General features: G+C 40.7%; 1 protein-coding gene across 2 annotated transcripts; it reads left to right on the top strand.

The window, feature by feature from the left end:
* The first annotated feature begins 20,064 nt into the window (after positions 1 to 20,064).
* On the top strand, positions 20,065 to 27,468 carry LOC129853541 (stanniocalcin-like). 2 transcript variants are annotated; one of them, XM_055919686.1, is made up of 4 exons: positions 20,065 to 20,372; positions 22,749 to 22,891; positions 23,012 to 23,223; positions 23,973 to 27,468. In XM_055919686.1, exons 1-4 carry the CDS (start codon positions 20,258 to 20,260, stop codon positions 24,262 to 24,264), a joined length of 762 nt encoding a protein of 253 aa, XP_055775661.1. In that variant the 5' UTR covers positions 20,065 to 20,257; the 3' UTR covers positions 24,265 to 27,468. The 2 variants fall into 2 exon arrangements, with proteins under 2 accessions (XP_055775661.1, XP_055775662.1); XM_055919687.1 differs by having other exon boundaries at positions 22,742 to 22,891.
* Positions 27,469 to 27,832: the final 364 nt, after the last annotated feature.

The following is a 27,832-nucleotide window of genomic DNA, read 5'->3' as shown; positions in this document are numbered from 1 at the left end:
GAAACAGTCACTTAACAAACTGAGTCACTAATAGTCGGCAGAACCCAGAAGATGAGGCAGACACAGCAGTACTTGTGACGGTGTTTTAATAAAGTAAAAAGGAAAGTTCTTCAGGCAAAAATATAAATCCACAACGTCAAAAGTAATTCCAAGAGAAAAAAGGTAAATCCTCCAAGTCACAAGGTAAATCCACAAAGTGGAAAGTACAGCAGGGAAACAACCTCAAAAGAATAAACAAAAAATAAATAAACCAGAACAAAACCAGAGTACCTCAAGAGAATCCAACTGGAGTAACAAATGATCACAGCATGGCTGGGGCTGGGTGCTAACATTCAAACACAGAGCAAAGAACTGAGGAAAACTAAGGGTTTAAATATATTCAAGGGAAACGAGGCACAGGTGCAAATAATAACTGGAAACAAGGGAAAAACAAAAGGGTCAAAAAAGCACAATGGGGGCATCTAGTGACCAAAACCGGAACAATCCTGGCCAAATCCTGACAGTTACACATGGAGTAAACAATAAACAAGTCAATAACACAGTAGGGAAAAAAACAAAATGAGTCGATATACATTGTGTGCAAAAGGCATGAGGTAGGAAATAAATAGGCCATAGGAGAGAATAATTACAAATTAGCAGATTAACACTGGAGTGATAAATCATCAGATGATCGTGAGCAAGAAGAGATACTGGTGTGTAAAAGAGCAGAAAAGTAAATCAATAAAAACAGTAAGGGGATGAGGTAGGCAAATTTGGGTGGGCTGTTTACAGATGGACTATGTACAGCTGCAGCGATCGGTTAGCTGCTCAGATAGCAGATGTTTAAAGTTGGTGAGGGAAATAAAAGTCTCCAACTTCAGCGATTTTTGCAATTCATTCCAGTCACAAGCAGCAGAGAACTGGAAGGAAAGGCGGCCAAATGAGGTGTTGGCTTTTGGGATGATCAGTGAGATATACCTGCTGGAGCGCGTGCTACGGGTGGGTGTTGAAGTCATGACCAGTGAACTGAGATAAGGCGGAGCTTTACCTAGCATGGACTTATAGATGACCTGGAGCCAGTGGGTCTGGCGACGAATAAGTAGCGAGGGCCAGCCGACTAGAGCATACAGGTCGCAGTGGTGGGGGGTATAAGATGTTTTAGTAACAAAACGGATGGCACTATGATAAACTGCATCTAGTTTGCTGAGTAGAGTATTGGAAGCTATTTTGTAGATGACATCGCCGAAGTCGAGGATCGGTAGGATAGTCAGTTTTACTAGGGTGAGTTTGGCGGTGTGAGTGAAGGAGGCTTTGTTGCGAAATAGAAAGCCGATTCTTGATTTGATTTTGGATTGGAGATGTTTAATATGAGTCTGGAAGGAGAGTTTACAATCTAGCCAGACACCTAGGTATTTATAGATGTCCACATATTCTAGGTCGGAACCGTCCAGGGTGGTGATGCTAGTCGGGCGGGCAGGTGCAGGCAGCGAACGGTTGAAAAGCATGCATTTGGTTTTACTAGCGTTTAAGAGCAGTTGGAGGCCACGGAAGGAGTGTTGTATGGCATTGAAGCTCGTTTGGAGGTTAGTTAACAGTGTCCAAGGAAGGGCCAGAAGTTTACAGAATGGTGTCGTTTGCGTAGAGGTGGATCAGGGAATCGCCCGCAGCAAGAGCAACATCATTGATATATACAGAGAAAAGAGTCGGCCCGAGAATTGAACCCTGTGGTACCCCCATAGAGACTGCCAGAGGACCGGACAACATGCCCTCCGATTTGACACACTGAACTCTGTCTGCAAAGTAGTTGGTGAACCAGGCAAGGCAGTCATCAGAAAAACCGAGGTTACTGAGTGTGCCGATAAGAATATGGTGATTGACAGAGTGAAAGCCTTGGCCAGGTCGATGAAGACGGTATGTGATAACAAAGATGGTGGAATAATACCCTGAGCCAACAACTATCAAATGACAACTGTCTGTCAGTCCACTTGAAATACTAGAGCAAGCATGAAGATAGACAGACTGGCATGTGGGTTTAATAATTGAGAAATTAAATGATCCAAAATCATTTTCAGTGAAAGTACATTGTGCTTTTGGCCCTGTGTTTTGCACAATCATGTGACATAGCAATATTTAATTTAAGCCTTTTCCAGAAATGAGAATTACACCCAAAATGAAAGCAATTGTCTGAAGATGCTGCAGGACCATCTGACATCAAAAGAAAAGAGGTCAATTTGATGAAAAAGCTTTAAATAAAGATATGCCACATGATTACACAAAACTCAGGGCCCTAATTATTCTACTCAGAAAAGTATCATTGGCACACATCTGCCTGTAATGCTTTGCAGACACGTGCAACTCAACCTGCTATGCTACCAGGTTAAGCGAACAGGAATGATCATTTAGAGAAAAAAATATCAGTAACCCGAAAAAGACAAATTCCAAACATTAAGCAGCGAAAACAGTCAAATATATCCAATTTGGATTTTAGTAACCACATTGTGGGCTTGTTAAAACACATGAATCATGATGGATTTGACAAATATCCACTTTGTTAGATCAGCTTTTTTTGAATGGGCACCAACGATTGCATCCTTGTCCTCTCCTCCATGGTCTGCAACCCACTGATCTCTTACCGCATCCATACAATGAGTTTGTATATAGCCATCATGCAATGTTTCTCTAGACCATATTGCCTGTTTGTATTGTATCCACCAGATGTACAGACTTGCCATGTCCCTTTTGTAAATGTACCTCCCCTGTTTGTCTATGGTATTCTTAAGGGACACAGACATTTGTTGGAGACAAACGCTATCCATCAGGATATTGCAGAGGAAGCATTTACATTTACATGCCTGTATTAATCACTGTAAGATGCCAAATGTCTCATAAGTCCCTTATGCATGGTCTTAATGTAACACCGTTGAATGTCAATTTATGGCTAGTAAATTCAAAAAGGCACTCACACATCAGATCTTGTTGCAGGTATATGGTAACAATTGGATAACTTGAAAGAAATGAGAAACCCGCACACTGCTCTTGCTATCACTGTTTTTATTCAAGCTTAACCAGTGATACTAGCAAGAGCAGTGTGCGGGTTTCTCTTTTATAACCAGAAATACATGCATTGATTATACCTGTACATCTGTGCTTTTATCTCTCACTGTCCCTTGAAATGATTGAGGAATACACCCCCTATAAGCCAGGCCAGACCTAAGCAATTAACAACAAATCTGCGTTAATGTAACGGTCATCGTAGCATGAGGAAGGATCGGACCAAAGCGCAGCGTTGTAAGTGTTCATGATATTTATTAACACTGAACACTAGAACAAAACAACAAAGTGAGAAACGAAACCGAAACAGTCCTGTCAGGTGCAGAAAACACTAAACAGAAAATAACTACCCACAAAACTCAGATGGGAAAATGCTACCTAAGTATGGTTCCCAATCAGAGACAACGATAGACAGCTTTATTTGTTAACTTGATCGTTCAGTTTATGTTGATTACTCAGATCCCCAATAATTGATGGCAGTGTTTAATGTGCCTAATTCAATGTGGATATAATGTCATGCAGATCATGCTAGAGAGATCCGCTATTCCATAAAGATGACTGATTGGTTAAATTAAATTGTCAATGTCTTCTTTGCTCACACTGGCATCTGCTTTGCAAAGCTGCTTTAGGAACTCTTGAATTAAAATACTTGGCATGCATTGGATAAAACAAAGGCATTGTGATTCTAATCTGTCTCAAATTAATTCATCATTTGCACATTATGTATGGTGTTAGCTTTACTGTTCAAAAAAGAACATTATAGGATGAACATTTACAAGCCAATCATTTCACAAATTCCTTTGCAGATTAACAAATTCTGAGATGAGTTTGAGGGTAGTCATTTGTTGACAAGGTACAAAAGTATGGTTATCGTACAACGATATCAGGAAAGGATTGTTTACAATGACTATAACAATAGTTGTGTGCTACAATCAGGAACTATATTTTTGGGAATCTTCCTCTACACTCTGATACCTGTGAGCTACTGCTGCTTGGTTGAGTAGGTTTTTCACAGCTGAAAGTTTTCAGGCCTAAAAGTGATAGGCTAGCCCTTGCTATATCTTAGATATACACTGCTCAAAAAAATAAAGGGAACACTTAAACAACACAATGTAACTCCAAGTCAATCACACTTCTGTGAAATCAAACTGTCCACTTAGGAAGCAACACTGATTGACAATACATTTCACATGCTATTGTGCAATTGGAATAGACAAAAGGTGGAAATTATAGGCAATTAGCAAGACACCCCCAATAAAGGAGTGATTCTGTAGGTGGTGACCACAGACCACTTCTCAGTTCCTATGCTTCCTGGCTGATGTTTTGGTCACTTTTGAATGCTGGCGGTGCTTTCACTCTAGTGGTAGCATGAGACGGAGTCTACAACCCACACAAGTGGCTCAGGTACTGCAGCTCATCCAGGATGGCACATCAATGCGAGCTGTGGCAAGAAGGTTTGCTGTGTCTGTCAGCGTAGTGTCCAGAACATGGAGGCGCTACCTGTGCTCTTCACAGATGAAAGCAGGTTCACACTGAGCACATGAGCACATGTGGCAGACGTAACAGAGTCTGGAGACGCCGTGGAGAACGTTCTGCTGCCTGCAACATCCTCCAGCATGACCGGTTTGGCGGTGGGTCAGTCATGGTGTGGGGTGGCATTTCTTTGTGGGGCCGCACAGCCCTCCATGTGCTCGCCAGAGGTAGCCTGACTGCCATTAGGTACCGAGATGAGATCCTCAGACCCCTTGTGAGACCATATGCTGACACATGCACATTTGTGGCCTGCTGGAGGTCATTTTGCAGGGCTCTGGCAGTGCTCCTCCTTGCACAAAGGCGGAGGTAGTGGTCCTGCTGCTGGGTTGTTGCCCTCCTACGGCCTCCTCCACGTCTCCTGATGTACTGGCCTGTCTCCTGGTAGCGCCTCAATGCTCTGGACACTATGCTGCCAGACACAGCAAACCTTCTTGCCACAGCTCGAATTGATGTGCCATCCTGGATGAGCTGCACTACCTGAGCCACTTGTGTGGGTTGTAGACTCCGTCTCATGCTACCACTAGAGTGAAAGCACCGCCAGCATTCAAAAGTGACCAAAACATCAGCCAGGAAGCATAGGAACTGAGAAGTGGTCTGTGGTCACCACCTGCAGAATCACTCCTTTATTGGGGGTGTCTTGCTAATTGCCTATAATGTCCACCTTTTGTCTATTCCATTTGCACAACAGCATGTGAAATTTATTGTCAATCAGTGTTGCTTCCTAAGTGGACAGTTTGATTTCACAGAAGTGTGATTGACTTGGAGTTACAGTGTGTTGTTGAAGTGTTCCCTTTATTTTTTTGAGCAGTGTACTTCATTCCCTCATATCTGCATTTGAGAGCCTTCAATCATTGGGCTGGTGAACTATATCTGATGGTGAACCGCAGTCCCTGCTCAGTGCTGCCAGATGCAATCTCCCCTCCCTCTCTCCCTGCATGGAGCTACAGCCAACAGAGGTGCCACAATTCTACACAGTCCCAAAGCTCCACAGACAAGGAAATCTATCAACCTGCAAGCTGATCATCAAAGTGGGAGAAGGGGAAGAGATATGATACTCTCCTTCTGCAGCATATACACTATCTTTCAAAAGTTTGGTGTCACTTAGAAATGTCATTTAAAAAATAAAAAAAATCCTTTAAAATAACATCAACTTGATCAGAAATACAGTGTAGACATTGTTAATGTTGTAAATGACTTTTGTTGCTGGAAATGGTTGATCTTTTATGGAATATCTACATAGGTGTACAGAGGACCATTATCAGCCACCATCACTCCACTCCTGTGTTTCAATGGAACGTTGCGTTAGCTAATCCAAGTTTATCATTTTAAAAGGCTAATTGATCATTAGAAAACCCTTTTGCAATTATGTTAGCACAGATGAAAACTGTTGTCCTGATTAAAGAAGCAGTAAAACTGGCCTTCTTTAGACTAGTTGAGTATCTGGAGCATCAGCATCTGTGGGTTCGATTACAGACTCAAAATGACCAGAAACAAAGAACTTTCTTCTCAAACTTGTCAGTCTATTATTGTTCTGAGACATGAAGGCTATTCCATGCGAGAAATTGCCTAGAAACTGAAGATCTCGTACACTGCTGTGTAATACTCCCTTCACAGAACAGAGTAAGCTGTCTCTAACCAGAATAGAAAGAGGAGTGGGAGCACCCAGTGCACAACTGAGCAAGAGGACAAGTACATTAGAGTGTCTAGTTTGAGAAACAGCAGCTTCATTAAATAGTACCCACAAAACACCAGTCTCAACGTCAACAGTTAAGAGGCGACTCTGGGATGCTGGCCTTCTAGGCATAGTTGCAAAGAAAAATATATATCTCATACTGGATAATAAAAATAAAAGATTAAGATGGGCAAAAGAACACAGACACTAGACAGAGGAACTCTCGCCTCTTCACTGTTGACGTTGAGACTGGTGTTTTGCGGGTACTATTTAATGAAGCTGCCAGTTTATTTTTCAGCTGTGCTAACAATTGCAAAAGGGTTTTCTAATGATCAATTAGTCTTTTAAAATGATAAACTTGGATTAGCTAACACAACATGCTATTGGAACACAGGAGTTATGATTGCTGATAATGGGCCTCTGTACGCTATGTAGATATTCCATTTAAAAAATCTGCCGTTTCCAGCTACAATAGTCATTTACAACATTAACAATGTCTACACAGTATTTCTGATCAATTTTATGTTATGTTAATGGACAAAAAATGTGCTTTCTTTAAAAAACAAGTACCTTTCTAAGTGACAACAAACATTTGAATGATAGTGTACAGTTATTACATCCCAGTGTCAAGACGGTCTATAATCATAGGTCTTCCAAAATATGTCAGTCTCATTCTGTCTAACTAATCCACTTCCACACTTCTCTATGTCCATGTCAAGTAAGGTTAACTACACCACTTTCATGAGAGGGCAGCAGGCATTATGAACCTCATACTGAACTGACATCCTCAACAAAACAGCCCTGATACAGCAGACCTCGTAGCTACAGTACCAGTCAAAAGTTTGGACACACCAACTCATTAAAAAAATATATATATTTTTTTATTTTTTTACTATTTTCTACATTGTAGAATAATAGTGAGTAAATCAAAACTATGAAATAACACATACGGAACCATGTAGTAACCAAAAAAGTGTTAAACAAATCAAAACATATTTTATATTTGAGATTCTTTAAAGTAGCCACCCTTTGCCTTGATGGCAGCTTTGCACACTCTTGTCATTCTCTAAACCAGATTCGCCTGGAAAGCTTTTCCAACAGTCTTTAAGGAGTTCCCACAAATGCTGAGCACTTGTGGGTTGCTATTCCTTCACTCTGCGGTCCATCTCATCCCAAACCATCTCAATTGGGTTGAGGTTGGGTGATTGTGGAGGCCAGGTCATCTGATGCAGCACTCCATCACTCTTCTTCTTGGTCAAATAGCCCTTACACAGCCTGTAGGTGTGTTGGGTCATTGTCCTGTTGAAAGACAAATGATAGTCCCACTAAGCCCAAACCAGATGGGATGGAGTATTGCTGCAGAATGCTGTGGTAGCCATGCTGGTTAAGTGTGTCTTGAATTCTAAATAAATTACAGACAGTATCACCAGCATAGCACCTCAACACCATCACTCCTCCATGCTTCACGGTGGGAACCACGCATGCGGAGATCATCCGTTCACCTACTCTGCGTCTCACAAACACACAGCGGTTGGAACCAAAAATCTCAAATTTGGACTCATCAGACCAAAGGACAGATTTCCACCTGCCTAATGTCCCTTGCTCATGTTTCTTGCCCCAAACAAGTCTCTTCATATTATTGGTGTCTTTTAGTAGTGGTTTCTTTGCAGCAATTTGACCATGAAGGCATGATTCATGCAGTATCCTCTGAACAGTTGCTGTAGAGATGTGTCTGTCAATTGAACTCTGTGAAGCATTTATTTCGGTGGCAATCTGATGTGCAGTTAACTCTAATGAACTTATCCCCTGCAGCACAGGTAACTCTGGGTCTTCCTTTCCTGTGGCGGTCCTCATGAGAGCCAGTTTCATCATAGCACTTGATGATTTTTGTGACTGCTTTCAAAGTTCTTTAAATTTTCCGCATTGACTAACCACTCCCTGACATGTCTTGAAGTAACGATGGACTGTCGTTTCGCTTTGATTTGTTGAACACTTTTTTGGTTACTACATGATTCTGTATGTGTTATTTCATAGTTTTGATGTCTTCACTATTATTCTACAATGTAGAAAACAGTAAAGATAAAGAAAAATCCTGGAATAAGTGTGTCCAAACTTTTGACTGATGCTGTAGGTCCAACATAGCAATGGGTGTGCCCTATGAGGACAAGCTGTGTGAGTACCGGCTCTCTGACCAGGAGCAAGCTTCTGCAAACACCAAAAAGAAAGGCTCTTTTTTTTCATTGCATTTATCTTTTTCATTTAGCAGATGCTCATATATGTATAGTTAATTAGCTAAGCTATAGCATTATGCATACAGTTCAGGTAAATTAATCTTCAGTATCAACTGAAGACATACATTTAATACACCTAATCACATAATTAAAGTATTTGTAGGTATATATGGAACATAGCCTACACATTCACCCTACCAAGTAAGTGACAAAAATGGTATGTTACTGGCATTCAGATGGTATTGTGACTAGTTCTTGGCCTTAGTACCAAAAAATTCTGGAAAGGGAAGGCAAGTTGAGCAAGGATTTTAACATACATTTTATTACAGTATTTAAAGAGTTTTGGCAGGTAAAGTCTCAAAACTGAAAAAGCAGCAAAATGTTTAGCTTTTTTCAGGGAAACCACAAAGCCAGGAGTAGATCAATTCCATTCAATACACAATGGTCATGCTACATCACAGGTAAGATTTTATGCAGTGCAGTGTAGGCATGGCTTGAGATAAAAAGTCACTGTAGATGTCTCACACCTGTCGGTTATACCGCCTCCTTCAAAGTCCCTCTTGTGGACACAAACATAATTGCAGTTACTATATGCCATAATATAATATATATGCCATTTAGCAGACGCTTTTATCCGAAGCGACTTACAGTCATATGTGCATACATTTTACATATGGGTGTTCCAGGGAATCAAATCCACCATGCTGGCATTACAAGTACCATGCTCTACCAACTGAGCTACAGTTACCCTTGGGTGACAATAACTGACAATTTACACTGCAGATGCTTCAATACTACTCCAACTGCAGTACTATAACAAGACTGTAACTGGCATATCATTAAAACGTATATGACAATAACTGAAATGTTTGTGCAGGCACTGGAAGAAAGTACAGTGGATCTGATGATGGTATTATATGAGGTTAATGAAGCATTTTTTATGAAGATTCATGTATGTGAGTATCCAAATGTTTATGTGCAAAATGTTTGTGGCATATCCTCATAAGATGTGGCATGCATTACTCGGAGATTATCTCATAATGAAAATGTTGCAATATCCACGGGGCAGTGACAGAGCAGCTATCTCTGATTGACTACAGAAAGGACCGGATGCAAAGTGCCGTGTAATCTGAAAATCAGTTAAACTACCTCAATGTAAATTAATGCAAAGCTGCCACGTTGTGCTACGCCAGATGATTGAGTGTTCACTCTCTGTGGCAGATTTGTCCTGTCTTTGAACTCGGTTCTAAATCCTAGCATGATGCCAGTCTGTTCTGTCTGCTGTGTTCTGGAAATTAGGTGAATTACCTACTTCAGCATGACAAAGGGATTCACTATCCCTTATCCAGACGACACAGATATGCTCTCCTCAAATGGGTTTGTGGTATGGCTAAGTTCCCAAATGAATATTCTGTACTTGAGTACACACAAGGAGGGAATTTACTAACTTCTAGAGAGCCCTATGTATAGGCACTCAAGATGTCTTGAGATTAAGATTTAGATGTTGTTTAATTAATTTGGGAAGTTACATTTTGATTAACTAATTTGACCATTGCACCATACAGCAAAGACTAGAAAGCCTCTGTCTGACAGTGGACAGCCCTGGGATTTTCTATGAAAGATCAAAATATGTAACAGAGACTGTGTTGCCATGTTTGAACTACCCAGCAAAGACAAGTTGCCAAGAGGAGACTTGACAAAGTTCCTGGCTCCAAACGATGCTCTGGGGTAAAACCAATCAGGGTTAAAGCATCACCATCGCCAAAGCAATCATTACAAAGAGAGAGAGAGGGAGAGGGAGAGAGGGAGAGAGAGAGAGAGAGAGAGATGCTTTTATAAAATCCTTTGAACCTTTTCTCTTTGAAACACCAGAAAAGAAAACAAGTAATTTCACATAAAATGCTGAGCAAACATATGGATTCTTTCTTTAGCCAAAATGGCACTGAAGTTCTTATATTAAGCACTCAAGGGCACATGAGTATGTCCCAGTTTACTTTTGCTGTTAGGAAAACAGGTGAAACATTGTAAATTACTAAATGGTGTCTGAGGACCAGACTTCCAGGAGCCAGATAATTCTATATTGGGCCTCTTCATTTTATGCTTGGAAGTTTCCTAGTACTGCCTATAAAGATAAAAACTATACTATAACCATAAAATATGTTAATCAATACAAAATCATTCGAAATTTCCAAAAAGCCGCCTATGAAATTGTGAACGAGGGCTCACTAATGGGAGAAAATGAATTTCTACCAATATAAGATGGTAGAGAAAGTATAGGCCTACTAATTCAGATGTGTGTGAGAGTGTATCTGGGTATACAGTGGTACATGAAAGACAACTCAACTGATCAAATGTTTTGATTCTAAACAGGATGCTGTTGTCTCTCCCTTGTCTCCCAAATCAAATGCTATTATGGACTTGATACAAAAATGCATTGATGAGAGATGAATACTAATATCTTTAGTTAGAATAGAATGGGCAACTGTGGACAAAAAATGCAATGATTTGTTGAATCAGGTGTGTTAGCGCTGGGCTGGAACCATAGTCTGCACATACCAGCTGTCCAAGACCAGGAGGTGGGGATCAAGCTCAGGCATTGCATTGGCTTCACACCAAAGTAACTCTAGTAGAATAGTATAGGCTACATGCAGTTGAAGTCAGAAGTTTACATACACTTAGGTTGGAATCATTAAAACTCGTTTTTTAACCACTTCACAAATTTCTTGTTAACAAACTATAGTTTTGGCAAGTCGGTTAGAACATCTACTTTGTGCATGACACAAGTAATTTTTCCAACAATTGTTTACAGACAGATTATTTCACTTCACAGATAAATTACTGTATCACAATTCCAGTGGGTCAGAAGTTTACATACACTAAGTTGACTGTGCCTTTAAACAGCTTGGAAAATTCCAGAAAATGATGTCATGGCTTTAGAAGCTTCTGCTAGGCAAATTGACATCATTTGAGACAATTGAAGGTGTACCTGTGGATGTATTTCAAGGCCTACTCAGTGCCTCTTTGCTTGACATCATGGGAAAATCAAAATAAATCAGCCAAGACCTCAGAAGAAAAATGGTATACATCCACAAGTCTGATTCATCCTTGGGAGCAATTTCCAAATTCCTGAAGGTACCACGTTCATCTGTACAAACAATAGTAGACAAGTATAAACACCATGGGACCACGCAGCCGTCATACTGCTCAGAAAGGAGACGCATTCTGTCTCCTAGAGATGAACGTACTTTCGTGCGAAAAGTGCATATCAATCCCAGAACAACAGCAAAGGACCTTGTGAAGATGCTGGAGGAAATAGATACAAAAGTATCTATATCCATAGTAAAACGAGTCCTATGTCGACATAACCTGAAAGGCCGCTCAGCAAGGAAGAAGCCACTGCTCCAAAACCGCCATAAAAAAGCCAGACTATGGTTTGCAACTGCATATGGGGACAAAGATCGTACTTTTTGGAGAGATGCCCTCTGGTCTGCTGAAACAAAAATAGAACTGTTTGGCCATAATGACCATCATTATGTTTGGAGGGAAAAGGGGGATGCTTGCAAGCCGAAGAACACCATTCCAACCGTGAAGCATGGGGGTGGCAGCATCATGTTGTGGGAGTGCTTTGCTGCAGGAGGGACTGATGCACTTCACAAAATAGATGGCATCATTAGGATGGAAAATTATGTGGATATATTGAAGCAACATCTCAAGACATCAGTCAGGAAGTTAAAGCTTGGTCGCAAATGGGTCTTCCAAATGGACAATGACCCCAAGCGTACTTCCAAAGTTGTGGCAAAATGGCTTCCGGACAACAAAGTCAAGGTATTGGAGTGGCCATCACAAAGCCCTGACCTCAATCCTATAGAACATTTGTGGGCAGAACTGAAAAAGCGTGTGCGAGCAAGGAGGCCTACAAACCTGACTCAGTTACACCAGCTCTGTCAGGAGGAATGGGCCAAAATTCACCCAACTTATTGTGGGAAGCTTGTGGGAGGCTACCCAAAATGTTTGACCCAAGTTAAACAATTTAAAGGCAATGCTACCAAATACTAATTGAGTGTATGTAAACTTCTGACACACTGGGAATGTGATGAAAGAAATAAAAGCTGAAATAAATAATTCTCTCTACTATTATTCTGACATTTCATATTCTTAAAATAAAATGGGGATCCTAACTGACCTAAGACAGGGAATTTTTACTATGATTAAATGTCAGGAATTGTGAAAAACTGAGTTTAAATGTACTTGGCTAAGGTCTATGTAAACTTCCGACTTCAACTGTACGTCTACATACAGTGCATTTGGAAAGTACTCAGACCCCTTTTCAACACTTTGTTACCTTACAGACTTATTCTAAAATTGATTAAATGAAATGTTTTCCTCATCAATCTACACACAATACCCCATAATAACAAAGTGAAAACAGGTTTTTAGATATTTTTGCAAAAGTATTAAAAATAAAAAAACAGAAATACCTTATTTACATAAGTATTCAGACCATTTGTTATGAGACTTGAAATTGAGCTCAGGTGCATCCTGTTTCCATTGATCATCCTCGAGATGTTTCTACGACGTGGCTGGAGTCAACATGTGGTAGATTCAATTGAATTGACGTGATTTGGAAAGGCACACACCTGTCTATATAAGGTCCCTTAGTTGCCAGTGCATGTCAGAGCAAAAACCAAGCCATGACGTCGAAGGAATTGTCCGTAGAGCTCCGAGACAGGATTGTGTCGAGGCACAGATTTGTGGAAGGGTACAAAAAAATGTCTGCCACGTTGAAGGTCCCCAAGAACACAGTGGCTTCCAACATTCTTAAATGGAAGAATTTTGGATCCACCAAGACTTCCTAGAGCTGGCCGCCTGGCCAAACTGAGCAATCGGGGGAGACGTGCCTTGGTCAGGGTGGTGACCAAGAATCGGATGATCACTCTGGCAGAGCTCTAGAGTTCCTCTGCGGAGATGGGAGAACCTTCCAGAAGCACAACCATCTCTGCAGCAATCCACCAATCGGGCCTTTATGGTAGAGTGGCCAGACGGAAGCCACTACTCAGTAAAAGGCACATGACAGCCCGCTTGGAGTTTTCCAAAAGTCACCTAAAGAATCTCAGACCATGAGAAACAAGATTCTTTGGTCTGATGAAACCAAGATTGAACTCTGTGGCCTGAATGCCAAGCGTCACGCCTGAAAGAAACCTGAAACATGGTGTTGGCAGCATCATGCTGTGGGGATGTTTTTCAGCGGCAGGGACTGGGAGACTAGTCAGGATCGAGGGAAAGATGAACGGAGCAAAGTACAGAGAGATCCTTGATGAAAACCTGCTCCAGAGTGCTTAGGACCTCAGACTGGGGTGGTTCACCTTCCAACGGGACAACGACCCTAAGCACACAGCCAAGACAGCGCAGGAGTGACTTCGGGACAAGTCTCTGAATGTCCTTGAGTGGCCCAGCCAGAGCCCGATCGAACATCTCTGGAGAGACCTGAAAATAGCTGTGCAGCGACACTCCCCATCCAAACTGACAGAGCTTGAGAGGATCTCCAGAGAATAAAGGGAGGAACTCCCCAAATACAGGTGTGCCAAGCTTGCAGCGTCATACCCGAGAAGAAATTGTTTCAACAAAGTATTGAGTAAAGGGTCTGAATACTTATGCAAATGTGATATTTCCGTATATATATTTTTTGAAACATTTCTAAAAACTTTTTTTTGCTTTGCCATTATGGGGTACTGTGTGTAAATTGATGAGGGGGAAAAAATTATTTAAACAATTGTAGAATAATGCTTTAAAGTAACAAAATGTGGAAAAGTCAAACAATCTGAATACTTCCCAAATGCACTGTATGGGTAGATGAATGGGTGTACTGAGTTGGGGATACCTTAATATTTCGTGCACAGACTACTTAAACATAGATGGAATTAATCATTGTTCAATTAATTAACATGTATGGACTCAGAACGTAAACGAGAATCTGACCAATATTCTAGTTCTGGGTTAACCAAGATTAGGGATACCTGCATTACACCTTGGCATAATGCCACTGTAATGTGGAATACCACCAATTTGACACTCAATTAGGCCTACATGAATTCAGACAACCTACCATTTCTAATAGGCTGTATTTACATTGCCCAGGGCCACTGATTAATGTTAAAAAGGAAAAGAATGCATTTCTTTATTTTTACTTTTTTCTACATTGTATAATAATAGTGAAGACATCAAAACTATGAAATAAGACGTATGGAATCATGTAGTAACCCAAAAAGTATTAAACACATCAAAATATATTTTATATTTGAGGTTCTTCAAATAGCCACCCTTTGCCTTGATGACAGCTTTGCACACTTTTGGGATTCTCTTAACCAGCTTCATGAGATAGTCACCTGGAATGCATTTCAATTAACAGGTGTGCCTTCTTAAAAGTTAATTTGTGGATTTCTTTCCTTCTTAATGCGTTTGAGCCAATCAGTTGTGATGTGACAAGGTAGGGGTGGAATATAGAAGATAGCCCTATTTGGTCAAAGACCAAGCCCATATTATGGCAAGAATAGCTCAAATAAGCAAAGAGAAACGACAGTCCATCATTACTTTAAGACATGAAGGTCAGTCAATACGGAACATTTCAAGAACTTTTAAAGTTTCTTCAAGTGCAGTCGCAAAAACCATCAAGTGCTATGATGAAACTGGCTCTCATGAGGACCGCCACAGGAATGGAAGCCCCAGAGTTACAGTACCTCTGCTGCAGAGGATAAGTTCATTAGAGTTACCAGCCTCAGAAATTGCAGCCCAAATAAATGCTTCACAGAGTTCAAGTAACAGACACCTCTCAACATCAACTTTTCAGAGGAGACTGTATGAATCAGGCCTTCGTGGTTGAATTGCTGCAAAGAAACCACTACTAAAGGACACCAATAATAAGAAGAGACTTGCTTCGGCCAAGAAACACGAGCAATGGACATTAGACCGGTGGAAATTTGTCCTTTGGTCTGGAGTCCAAATTCAAGATTTTTGGTTCCAGCCATTGTGTCTTTGTGAGACGTGGTGTGAGTGAACGGATGATCTCCGCATGTGTATCTCCCACCATAAAGCATGGAGGAGGAGGTGTTATGGTGTGGGGGTGCTTTGCTGGTGACACTGTCTGTGATTTATTAAAAAATTCTTACCAAGAAGGAGAGTGATGGAGTGCTGCATCAGATGACCTGGCCTCCACAATCCCCCAACCTCAACCAAATTGAGATGGTTTGGGATGAATCAGACCGCAGAGTAAAGGACAAACAGCCAACAAGTGCTCAGCATGTGGGACCTCCTTCAAGACTGTTATAAAAGCATTCCAGGTGAAGCTGGTTGAGAGAATGCCAAGAGTGTGCAAAGCTGTCATCAAGGCAAAGGGTGGCAATTTGAAGAATCTCAAATATAAAATATATTTTGATTTGTTTAACACTTTTTGGTTACTACGTGATTCCATATGTGCTATTTCATAGTTTTAATGTTTTCACTATTATTCTACAATGTAGAAAAAAGTAAAAGTAATTAAAAACCCTTGAATGAGTAGTTGTTCTAAAACTTTTGACCAGTAGTGTACATCTAGCTGGTTTTTCTATGCATCGTCAAGACCATACGGCAGCGTCAGGTAAGGTTAGGGGGAGGGGTGTGTTTCTTTTTTAACAATAGCTAATGTGCAATCTCTAATATTAAAGAAGTCAATCAATCAATCATATTTATTTATAAAGCCCTTTTTGCATCAGCCGATGTCACAAAGTGCTGTACAGAAACACAGCCTACAATCCTAAACAGCAGGCAATGCAGATGTAGAAGCACGGTGGCTAGGAAAAACTCGCTAGAAAGGCAGGAACCTAGGAAGAAACCTAGAGAGGAACCAGGTTATGAGGGGTGGCCAGTCCTCTTCTGGCTGTGCCGGGTAGAGATTATAACAGTACATGGCCAAGCTGTTCAAACAGTTCAAACATTCATAGATGATCAGCAGGGTCAAATAATAATAATCACAGTGGTTGTAGAGGGTGCAACAGGTCAGCACCTCAGGAGCACATTTTTCATTTATATTTTTCGTAGCTGTCTATTTACCACCACAAACTGATGCTGGCACTAAGACCTCACTCAACGAGCTAAAAAAGGAGCAAAATGTTTTGCTTTTTCCAGGAATAAGCAAACAAGAATATTTTCATCCAGAGGCGTGTTCCTAGTGGCCAGTGGAAACTGAAATCCGTTTGACCTAATTTCTACCAGCATATCACCTGTGCCACTAGAGGAGAGAAAATTCTAGATCACCTTTACTCCACACACAGAAGCGCATACAAAGATCACCCACGCCTCCATTTGGCAACTCTGACCATTATTCTATCCTCCTGATTCCTGCTTTAAAGCAAAAACTCAAACAGGAAGTACCAGTGACGCGCTCAATATGGAAGTGGTCCAATGAAGTGGATGCTAAGCTACAGGAATGTTTCACTAGCACATTTCTGGGATTCATCTCTCTCCGGCTTCGTTAATAAGTGAATCGACGACATTGTCCCCACAGTGACCATATGTACACATCCCAACCAGAAGCCTTGAATTACTGAGCTAGAGGCCAGAGTTGCTGCTTTCAAGGTGCGGGACACTAATCCCGGAGCTTATAAGAAATCCTGTTACGATCTCCGACAAGCCATCAAACAGGCTAAGTGTCAATACAGGACTAAGATCAAATCCTACTACGCCGGCTCTGATGCTCGTCGAATGTGGCAGAGCTTGCAAACTATCACAGATTACAAAGGGAAACCCAGCCATGATGCAAGCCTACCAGATGAGCTAAATGCCTTCTATGCTTGCTTTGAGGCAAGCAACACTGAACCATGCATGAGATCAGCAGCTGTTCCTGATCATGCTCTCCATAGCCGATGTGAGTAAGACCTTTAAACAGGTTAACATTCACAAGGCCGCAGTGCCAGACGGATTACCAGGATGCATACTCAGAGCATGCGCTGACCAGCTGGCAAGTGTCTTCACTGACATTTTCAACCTCTCCCTGTCGAAGTCTGTAATACCTGCATGTTTCAAGCAGACCACAATAGCCCCTGTGCCCAAGAACGCCAAGGCTATCGCCCTATAGCACTCTTATCTGTTGCCACATGAAATGCTTTGAAACGCTGGTCATGGCTCACATCAACAGAATTATCCCAGACACCCTGGACCAACTCCAATCGCAAACCATCCCAACAGATCCTCAGATGATGCAATCTCAATTGCACTCCACACTGCCCTCTCCCACCTAGACAAGAGGAACACATATGTGAGAATTCTGTTAATTGACTACAGCTCAGCGTTCAACGCCATAGTGCCCTCCAAGCTCATCACTAAGCTAAGGACCCTGTGACTGAACACCTCCCTCCGCAACTAGATTCTGAACTTCCTGACGGGCCACCCCCAGGTAGTGAGGGTAGGCAACAACACATCTGCCAAGCTGACCCTAAACCTGGGGGGCCCCTCAGAGGTGCGTGCTTAGTCCCATCCTGTACTCCCTGTTCACCCACGACTGTGTTGCCACGTGACTCCAAAACCATCATTAAGTTTGCTGGCAATACGATGGTGGTAGGCCTGATTACCGATGATGATGAGACAGCCTATAGAGAGCAGGACAGACACCTGGCAGTATGGTGCCAGGACAACAACCTCTCCCTCACCGTCAGCAAGAAAAAGGAGAAGATTGTGGACTACAGGGAATGGAGGGCCGATCACGCCCCCATTCACATCGACAGAGCTGTGGTGTAGCGGATCGAGAGCATCAAGTTCCTTGGTGTCCACACACACCAACACAGTTGTGAAGAGGGCACGACAATGCCTCTTCCCCTCAAAAGGCTGAAAATATTTGGCAAGGGGCCTCAGATCCTCAAAATGTTTCACAGCTGCACCATTGAGAGCATTTTGACTGGCTGCATCACCGCTTGGTATGGCAACTGATTGGCATCCAATGACTAGGCGCTACAGTACATCACTAGGGCTGAGCTCCCTGCCATCCAGGACCTTTATACCAGGTGGTGTCAGAGGAAGGCCCTAACAATTGTCAAAGACTCCAGCCACCCAAGTCATAGACTGTTCTCTCTGCTACCGCATGGCAAGCGGTTGCAGAACCAACAGAAATAGCACCAACACCCAAGCCTTAAAACGGCTAAATAGTTAGTTAAATAGTTAACCAAATACTTACCTGGACTGTCTGCATTGACTCTTTTTACACAAACTTTTTATACTCATCACATATGCTGCTGCTTATGTTTATTATTTATCCTGTTGCCTAGTCACTTTATTCCTATTTATACGTACATATCTACCTCAATTACCTGCCCATCGACTTGGTACTGGTATCCTGTGTATATAGCTAAGTTATTGTTTCTCATTGTGTATTTATTATTACTTTTATTATTACCTGTTATTACTTTTCAGTTTTTTCTCTAAGTTCTCTCTCTCTGCATTGTTTGGAAGGCCCCTTATGCATTTCACTGTTAGTCTACACCTGTTGTTTACGAAGCAAGTGACAAATACAATTTAATTTGGTTTGAATAGATCAAGGACGTTGTCATGCTCAGACATGGATGACACATTATTGGCCTCCCTCTGGCATGTGTAGCTACAACTCGTTTGGATCCGTGCCTGGCTACCACGTCTCACCGGCATGCCGCAAACCAGGAAATACATCAACAGTGATGGCTATCCATACATAACATAGTTTATGTCAATAATGAGGTAGTTTATCTCAATGTTAAATAAATGTTGTCCATTAAACGAACAATAGTCTCATTTATTGAACATGGTTTAGCAAAATGCCAATCATGCGATAAAAGTCAAATTATTTGAATAATTTCAGTTTATATTATTTTAAGAAATTTAAGTAAGACAAAGCGCGCAATACATTTGACTAAAGACGCAGGTTACTAAATCACATCTATTAGCCTAAGCAATAAGCCTACTGTATACACAATATTCCATTATATTCCTACCTGTAGACCATAATAAAATAATTGAGCATTGTTTCAAGATGGAACTTATACATTTGTGCTAACATAAACTGGATTGATGGGTTGCGGAGAATTTACCCAGTGTCAATGTTGCGACTAATCTGCCCTGTCTATTTTACCAAATGGAAACTGCAGAAATAGCCTCTATGGTATTGGTTTGAATGGGTTCAGATAACATCAGGTAATAAGACATATATTTCACTCTCACTAAAGTTTGCATATGGCGCACAGAAACATAACGAACAAAATCAAGTGAAAATGTCACTTAACGGTTGTTTGAAGAGAACAGGTACACCAATTTCTGACTGTTTACTGAAAAAACTATAAGGTAATTGACTTTGACTTGAGATGGCAAAATGTACTACAGCTTCAGTGTTTTATCAACTCAAATAATAATTTATGTAGGCTATTCATTGGCGCGAAATACCCAAAACCACATTGAATGTCAATGTACTGTACAATGGTCAATCAATTAGGCGACCGAGGAGAGAGCATTGTCGTTGATGCTGTGTTTTGATTGGGCTAACCAGGAGACTCGTAATGTGCGGCAGTCCCATATAAACACGTGCAGACCAGCGCTCTATCGGTCATGCACGTCAAAGAAAATCAGTGTACGGTCCAGGGTAGAGGAATAGCCGCATTGGGTAGATGGTACCTACTTAGTGATAGATTTACATTGTTGAAAACACGGCGCTGTACATCTTCAGAGCTGTATGAACTATTAATCAGATAAGCAAGAAACACTATTCCTTGTATTTTGTTAGATCATCAGTGATTATTGAACAATGCCTTTGATGACCGGACTTTTTCTTCTAATGGTGCTGATTGCATCTGCATATGAACTGGATCAGAACGAGTCGTATTCACCCAGAAGAGCACGATTTTCTGCAAATACCCCTTGTAAGTAATAGTCTCTCTTACAATACAGCATGTTTTTGAGTGGATGCGGTGTTCGCACGGATTTGTATGGATTATTACTATTACATTGTATGCACAGTATGGGGGAATGTTTGCTATTACATGATATGCTGCTCTGTTTCCAAGTGAACGCCTTGATCGACAGACTACCGAATAGCTCCAACATAGCCTGTGCTACTCACTGTGCTCTACCGGTGTTTTACCGGCAAGTGATGAGCGTGAGCTTCGTGGTGACTGACACCTGTTTGTGAAAAAGCTGTAGCCTACCATCATGATGTTGAATACATGATCTTGGATGGTCGTGTGGGTTGCTTAAAGGATAAAACATCAGATTAATATTTATTAGGCTGTAGGAATTAGTTGATACAGGGGAGCCCACTTGTATCCTGTGTGTGGTTAAATTCATTAATGGTTATTTATTTGGTCACTGTCTTTACAGCGTTATGAAACGTTTGTTTTTCTTATGCATTGTTTGTGTCAGGTAGCCTATTCTACAAGTAATTTTTTTATTTCTTAAATTAATTTACCTAAAACGTTGTTTTACGCACTGTTTAAGCCTTTTTTAACCACCAAATGATCTACAGGTGTTTCGAAACAACTATGGCCATCATATTTTAAATGTATTGGTATTCTTCCAAGCAGTCACCAGTGTAAAGTATTGATAGAACTACAGTATTGCTGTAGGCCCCCAAAAATACAGATTTGTGCGTGGTGGCATAGGCTACGCCACTGCACCCACCTGTAGCTACTGGCTACCGGCGTCTTGACAGGAGGAATGGAGTGCCTAATACCGGAAGAAACGTGAAGGGGGTAGAGCTTTCTAGGTGAACGCAAAGTGGGTGGAGACATTAGTTTCTTTGGGGAAAGAATGCTGGCCATTGGCCAGGGATGATATCCAGATTCGAAGACTCATAGGACACAAGGTGTCGCGTGACGTGCGTCCCTACTTACTCAATCAGTAGGCTTGCTTTATGTCCCTTTTCAATGGTTTGCCAACTAACTGCCAATCGTATTCCCGTGCGATTAATAAAGTGAAAATAACATCATTCCACCGAGCACGGCTCCTAAAAAGAGGAAAGCTATTGTATAGCAAGAAAAAAAAAATCATGGCCTAGGCCTACATTGGATTGGGCTATCTATTCAACACCATGCATAACATTCTGCTTAAATTGGTTGCCAGAGGGATGGATTAAATGTTCTTGCACTCTATTTCCAAAATGTGTATGAGATATGAAAAAGTTGCTTGCCCAATGAAAGCCAGGCTCATGTTAGGAAATATGGGTATGAATGAGGTGTTATTTCTGTGATCTCCTTAATAAGTCATTATTATTTCAGTTAAACCAATGCATTGGTTACCTCAGACTAAGTATCTGCTGCATGGGCCTCCTTGGTCCTGCCAGCAAGAGATGCTGAAGTAGTGTGTATCTGTTGAAATATTATTTATTTATTAATTAATTCTCCCATGACCTGAGAGAAACAGTGGTGGGACAGTTTGATTAGTGATTAGAGCATTGTGCTGCTTAGGGTGGGCTGGACCAAAAATGTTAAATGAGTGAGAGTGCATCCATCCATCTGTGGCATACAGTACATCAGCTCATTGTTACAATTGCTGTATGCTTCTTACCATGAGCTTGTCCCAGGCTTACTAAATGGACAATAGAGGCATTCATTGGAAGACATTTAGGGGTTTTCTGGTTACTTTATATCTTTACCTCTTGTCAGAGTAGTTTACACAGCTGTGTATGTCAGCTTGCTCTTTAATATTAAGTCTGAGGCAATATTTATGTGAAACATGAACATTAGGTCTATTTATGAGGATTGAGGCAGTGACCCAAGCCAGGGCACATGACTGTACTTTTAAGTGTGCACAGTCCATGGTGATGAGTGTCAGAGGTGGTTTGGCACGCCTTCCAAATGCTGCATGTTATTGTCTTGTCGCATGTGAGTGTAATGGAAACAAGGGGTCTGGTGCCAAAAGGGACAGTCAGCGGAACCTGATCCTGAATAGTGTGTGTGTGTGTCTCGACTCCTTTGGGTGTTTTTGGTGTAGTTGGTCACAAGTCTGTTCCAAGAACCAAAATGCTACAATATTCATGAAAGGATTTGCCAGGAAGAGGAAATGTAATTATGGCAAATTGTGTCCCAGTCTTAAGTTGAAGGTGTCCAATGAGCAGTCAAGTTGTAATTTGTCTGAATAGTTATGATCTCAGCATTGAATCAACTTTGCATGTAAATTATCATCAAATCCCTTCATTGTTTGGTTCCCATCAAAACAGACTGGTTATCTTTCCATTATTGTTGAGAGCTATATGATAGCCTGCCCCCTGCTTATGGTCCCTTCCCTCTCTGAGTCTACAGCTGACGTGGCACGCTGTCTGAACAGTGCCCTCCAAGTAGGCTGTGGAGCCTTTGCATGTCTGGAGAACTCCACGTGTGACACAGATGGCATGCACGACATCTGCAAGTCCTTTCTGTACAGTGCAGCTAAATTTGACACTCAGGTATGGTAATTCTTTCACTCTTTTCAAATCTGACACAGTATGTCGCAGTAGATTAAACCTGTTAACTGAAGCTAAGTCATGTTTTTTGATATGACTGTGATATTATATGGTTTTGTGCAGGGCAAAGCCTTTGTGAAAGAGAGCCTCAAGTGCATTGCCAACGGCATCACCTCCAAGGTATTCCTCACCATCCGCCGCTGCTCCACCTTCCAAAGAATGACCTCAGAAGTTCAGGAGGAGTGCTACAGCAAGCTGGATATCTGCACTATCGCCCGCAACAATCCAGATGCTATTGGAGAGGTGGCTCAGCTCCCAAGCCACTTCCCCAACAGGTGAGTTCCTAGCAAACCTGGTTCAAAGGGCTTCCATTTCGTTTTTTTTTTTTACTTTATCTTAGTACAACAAAAGCTATGTATTTGGTACAATAACTCTACTGAAGGAAATACATTTCACTGGGCTCCTAAGACATTTTGATTAAAAAAATATATAATAAAAGCCTTCCATGCGCTAACACTCACACTTGACTTTTTTACCCCCTTATTAGCACTGACTTTGCTTTTAGTTACTTTATTGAGGAAAAATGTGCTTACTATGACTGATATAAGTGTGGTTGCCCCAGCTAGCTATGTTAAGATGAACACACTAACTGTAAGAGTGTCTTCTAAATGACTGAAATTCTGCACTATGCTCTGCCATTTCCTGGTTGCTAAAATTCTAATAGTTTGCCTAATTTTACTGTAAGTGACATAACAAGCAAGTATATTGTAGATTGTACCATCTAAACCATTGTGAAATATATTTTCCATAACCCCAAATATTGCATATTGAGCTGTTTGAAGCTGGTATACAAAACTGAAAGTAAAAGACAAAAACTAAACTTAAAACACGGGAAGCATAGAAATAGTGCACATAAGAACTGATTTACCGCTTCTTAGACTTGCTTTCAATGTGAATGACTGATGTATAACTCTCATTTCTATGTGAATTTTGTCGGTCGCCCAAAAAGTTACATATTGCAGCTTTAAAATAAAAAATGTAAATAACAGCAACAAAAATACATGAATGCTGCATCCTTTTGCAGGTTTTACGGTAAGCTCCTCCAGAGCCTGATGAACTGTGATGAGGTGACTGTGGACCTACTGAGGGCCAGTATGGTGTCCAGACTTGGCCCAGAGATGACCATTCTCTTCCAGCTTCTGCAGAACAAACCCTGCACCTCGGTTGCTGCTGCTGCTGTTCCAACTGGAGTGGAGGGCCGAGGGAGCTCACGGTTGTCAATGGGTCCACACATGTATAAGATCCAGCCTGGTCTACGCAACAGAGACTCTGCCAGCCATTTTAGCAAGAAGCGTGCCACTGGTGACAGCTCCTAACTCCCATTCAGATCCAGAAACTACACACCCCTCAAAAACATAAACAAGCCAACAGTGGTCTCTTCCCTTGGGTATTTAAGAATCATTCCTCTCCAGACTGGAAAATAACATGCACCTCTAAGAGAATACCCACTGTGTTTCAAGTATATTTTATATCAGAGTTTGAGTTGTAGTGTGAGATATACTGTACCTAAGGTTTGAGAGGATCTCCTCCCCTAAACTATTTCCCAACTCTATCACTCACCAAGTTCATTGAACATGTTGTATTGTATCTCCACAACTTGGCCCTGTCCATTCCTGTTCTCTCCCACACTTGATATGAATTATCTGAGAGCCTAGTGGGATGATGTCCCTTTAAATTGTCTGTCTAGGATTTCAAGCAAACTTGCAGGTATGGTTCATATCTATAGAGCACAAATGTAAAAAACAAAAAAACTAATTGGTTGCAGAATACAAATGTTTATCCATTAATATAATATCAATTGATATGTCATCAATATCTTCATCAATAGATAATTAAATGTGATTACTATTAGTTAATTACTAGATGTTTCATACAGTAAATGTGAGATATTTCTATATTATGAGACCATTAAAATAGGTAAGCATGTGCTATAGAAATCAGTGTCACATAGTCACTGACAAAAACAGGATTATTTTATTTATTGAGTTATTAGTCTCTGATGGCAACAGCCAGATCTGTGAGAGAGGCATGTCCCTCAGATGAGAGCTATCCTAATAAACTTTGCACAGGAAGTTACCTTAGACCGACCAAATAACTTGAAACCACCCGGAATGCCATGTAGCTAACTCCTATACCAGAGAATATAGCATTGTTTAGATACCATTACATCTCTTCTGTCCTGAAACACTCAGTTCACAGTAAGTGTGTACCAGCAGTGTAACTTATGAGCAGGTGACCGCCTGAGATTGATAGAGGCCACCCCATTAGATTAACAACATTCTCCCTGATGAATATGACATGGAGGGTTTGGATCATACACACTGACTTCCAGTGTTGATAATGACTATTTAAAAGCCTTGTTGGTATAATATTGATATTTATTTTCCTACTATATTATTTAACTTGTTATTTTATGATGTTGCTGTAGTTTTAGTTAGGTTACAGATATCCAATTTTAATGTGCAGTTTGGTCATAGCTTCTATTTCAATGGGGGCTCATGATCAAATACTATAGGATCTGCCACTCTCTACATTGTCTTCTCTGTTGACTGAATAGGACTCATGTTATGACTCTGTGCTGGACATAGGGGAACAAGTTGGTCATTCAAGTCAGGCGATCTTCTTTATGAGTGTTACATGGGACTGTCACTTAAACAACCCATATTGCAAACATTGTCACTTATGTACTGGTGCAAGGGGACTGTTGGGGATTTGTGTGTATTTTCCAAGCACAATTGATTATGTTATGAAGGTAGAGAGAAATTGTGGTCAAGCCATTCATTGTACATTTAACAGCTAAACTTGAAGACTGAACTGCAAAGCATTTGCTGGATCTATTCTTAATATCATGCAAAGTAATGTTTCTCTCAGAAAGGTTACGCTGGTGACATTACTCCATAAGTGCTTCAATAAAGGGAGGTTAATTCAAGAGACTTTTCACACATGCCTGGATGAAGGCGATGTGCACTAGGGGAAAATAATGTTAGAGAAATCTGGTGGTTTTACAATACCAAATCATTTGAAATGTTAAGAACTCACAAACCTATGCAATAATCTCTCATATGGAGGATTCACAATAACACACAACCTTGCCCTTTGTCACAAACAGTGCCAGCTGATGCTGAATGAATGTGGCAGCAGCTTATTTGCTCCCATACTCATAGTGAAGTATGCAGACAATGCAATGTGCCCCTAGACTCCCCCTTTCTGTTTCTGTGTTTGTTGCTGTGGTTTATGTTGTATTGTTTTTTGTTTTGTCTTTTTCTTGGGATATAATAAAATCTTGCTTTTAGTAGCAATATAGTGTATATTAAAAAGAAAAAGTAAGGAAAAAAATCACTCAAATGTTAAGACTGTATTAGCAATGTAGTGTATCTTACTACTTATGTTACATATGCACTTTGCATCTCTTATGACCACTATAAAGGGGCATTGAAACATTCATCACTTGCGATGGGTTGGGACTACTTCCTTCCTATACTGTTAATACATGTATTTCTGTGTCTGTAATAGCTGGACAAAATCCAAAACATTTGCTGCTAAACAATAGCTTGCTCCCATGTATGATGGGTTATCATTTTACATTTACTTGGATATCTATGGTGAAAACCCATTCACAGACCCTGGCATCAATCTGTATACTTGCATTTTACCATTTACATTCAGTTTGGTACTTCTTCTGGAATTTGTAAATTTATTTGAATGTTGCTTGCAGTGAACATATTTGCCAATAGTATTCTGTTTATTTCCTCTCCCTTGAGACTATGCTTATATATCCAAAATCTGGGTAACTTTAGAGAATGTATCTTATATTGAATGTTTGTTCTGATGAGGATGTGCCCAAACCTAGATGGTTCATTGACATATTTTATAATGTGTGTTTAGTTAAAAGGTGCATAGTGTATGAAAATCTGAAATAGGCAAATTTGAGAATTAAATTAACAGACTTACAAGTCATATTTTGTTCTTTCGGCTATTTGTTGCAAGACAAGAATAGGGTGCATTTGGGTGGTAGGCCTACTGGATTATTAGCTAAATCTATCCTTAGGGAAATCAGTGAAATTGGCAGCAGCGTTTTCTGTTGATACACCATATGTTTATGGCAGGCTGGGGACTGGGCTCCCTGAACTCTGGAACTCCATGGTACTCTTTCCCCTCAAAACTTGAAATAATAAATTTAAATTTGCCAGAATTAAAACTACTTGGGTGATCAGTAAGAGTGAAATCTTAATCGTAGTGACAGTTACTTTACTTTCAAATTCATAGATGAAAGTTATCAGTAAGCCATTTGAGGAGATTACTTGCTGAAGTTCCTAATACAGTAGCTATGTTAAGCATGATTGATCCTTGTGAATCACTTGCACTTTAATACATACCCATCTACATATATACCCATTATGTATACATGGATGTATGGCTTTTTTCTCTGTGCTAAAAATTATGAAAGATACAAATGCATCAACTGTGTGTCTTTGCTGTTTAGAAATAAACTATTATCATATCTGGCATATGGTATCAAATGTGTTGCCTGCTTTCATTTGACTAACATGTAAAATTGGTAATGTTAACACATACCGTACATCTAAACTTCAAATCTGAAAACGAAGTGCAAGTATTAGCAATTATGAATATCTATAATGAGTTGTACCCATGAAGTAGAAAACAAGGACTAACAGAGCACATCCTTATGAAAATGTACTTTCTTAAACTTGAGCACAAACGAGCTGAAACTGCAAAGTGCCTGTATCATTGGAGTGCCCCAGGAAAAGAGAGAGCGGTACACGAGTGGCTGCATGGCCGCTATCTCAGTCAGAGGCAAATATAATTTCATGCCAATTTGGAAGAGTCCTGTAGGGCTTTCTCATCAGCAGCACTCCAGTACCA

Source organism: Salvelinus fontinalis, chromosome 4 (assembly GCF_029448725.1).
Source record: "Salvelinus fontinalis isolate EN_2023a chromosome 4, ASM2944872v1, whole genome shotgun sequence".
Classification (NCBI taxonomy): domain Eukaryota; kingdom Metazoa; phylum Chordata; class Actinopteri; order Salmoniformes; family Salmonidae; genus Salvelinus; species Salvelinus fontinalis.
The sequence above is the reverse complement of the archived record's forward strand: the minus strand, read 5'-3'. Positions and strand labels throughout refer to the sequence as shown.

Coding starts and splice junctions, on each gene's coding strand:
- LOC129853541 (XM_055919686.1), top strand. CDS start 20,258: ATGCCTTTGATGACCGGACTTTTTCTTCTAATGGTGCTGATTGCATCT. Junction 20,373..22,748: donor ATTTTCTGCAAATACCCCTT/GTAAGTAATAGT, acceptor CTGAGTCTACAG/CTGACGTGGCACGCTGTCTG. Junction 23,224..23,972: donor CCAAGCCACTTCCCCAACAG/GTGAGTTCCTAG, acceptor ATCCTTTTGCAG/GTTTTACGGTAAGCTCCTCC.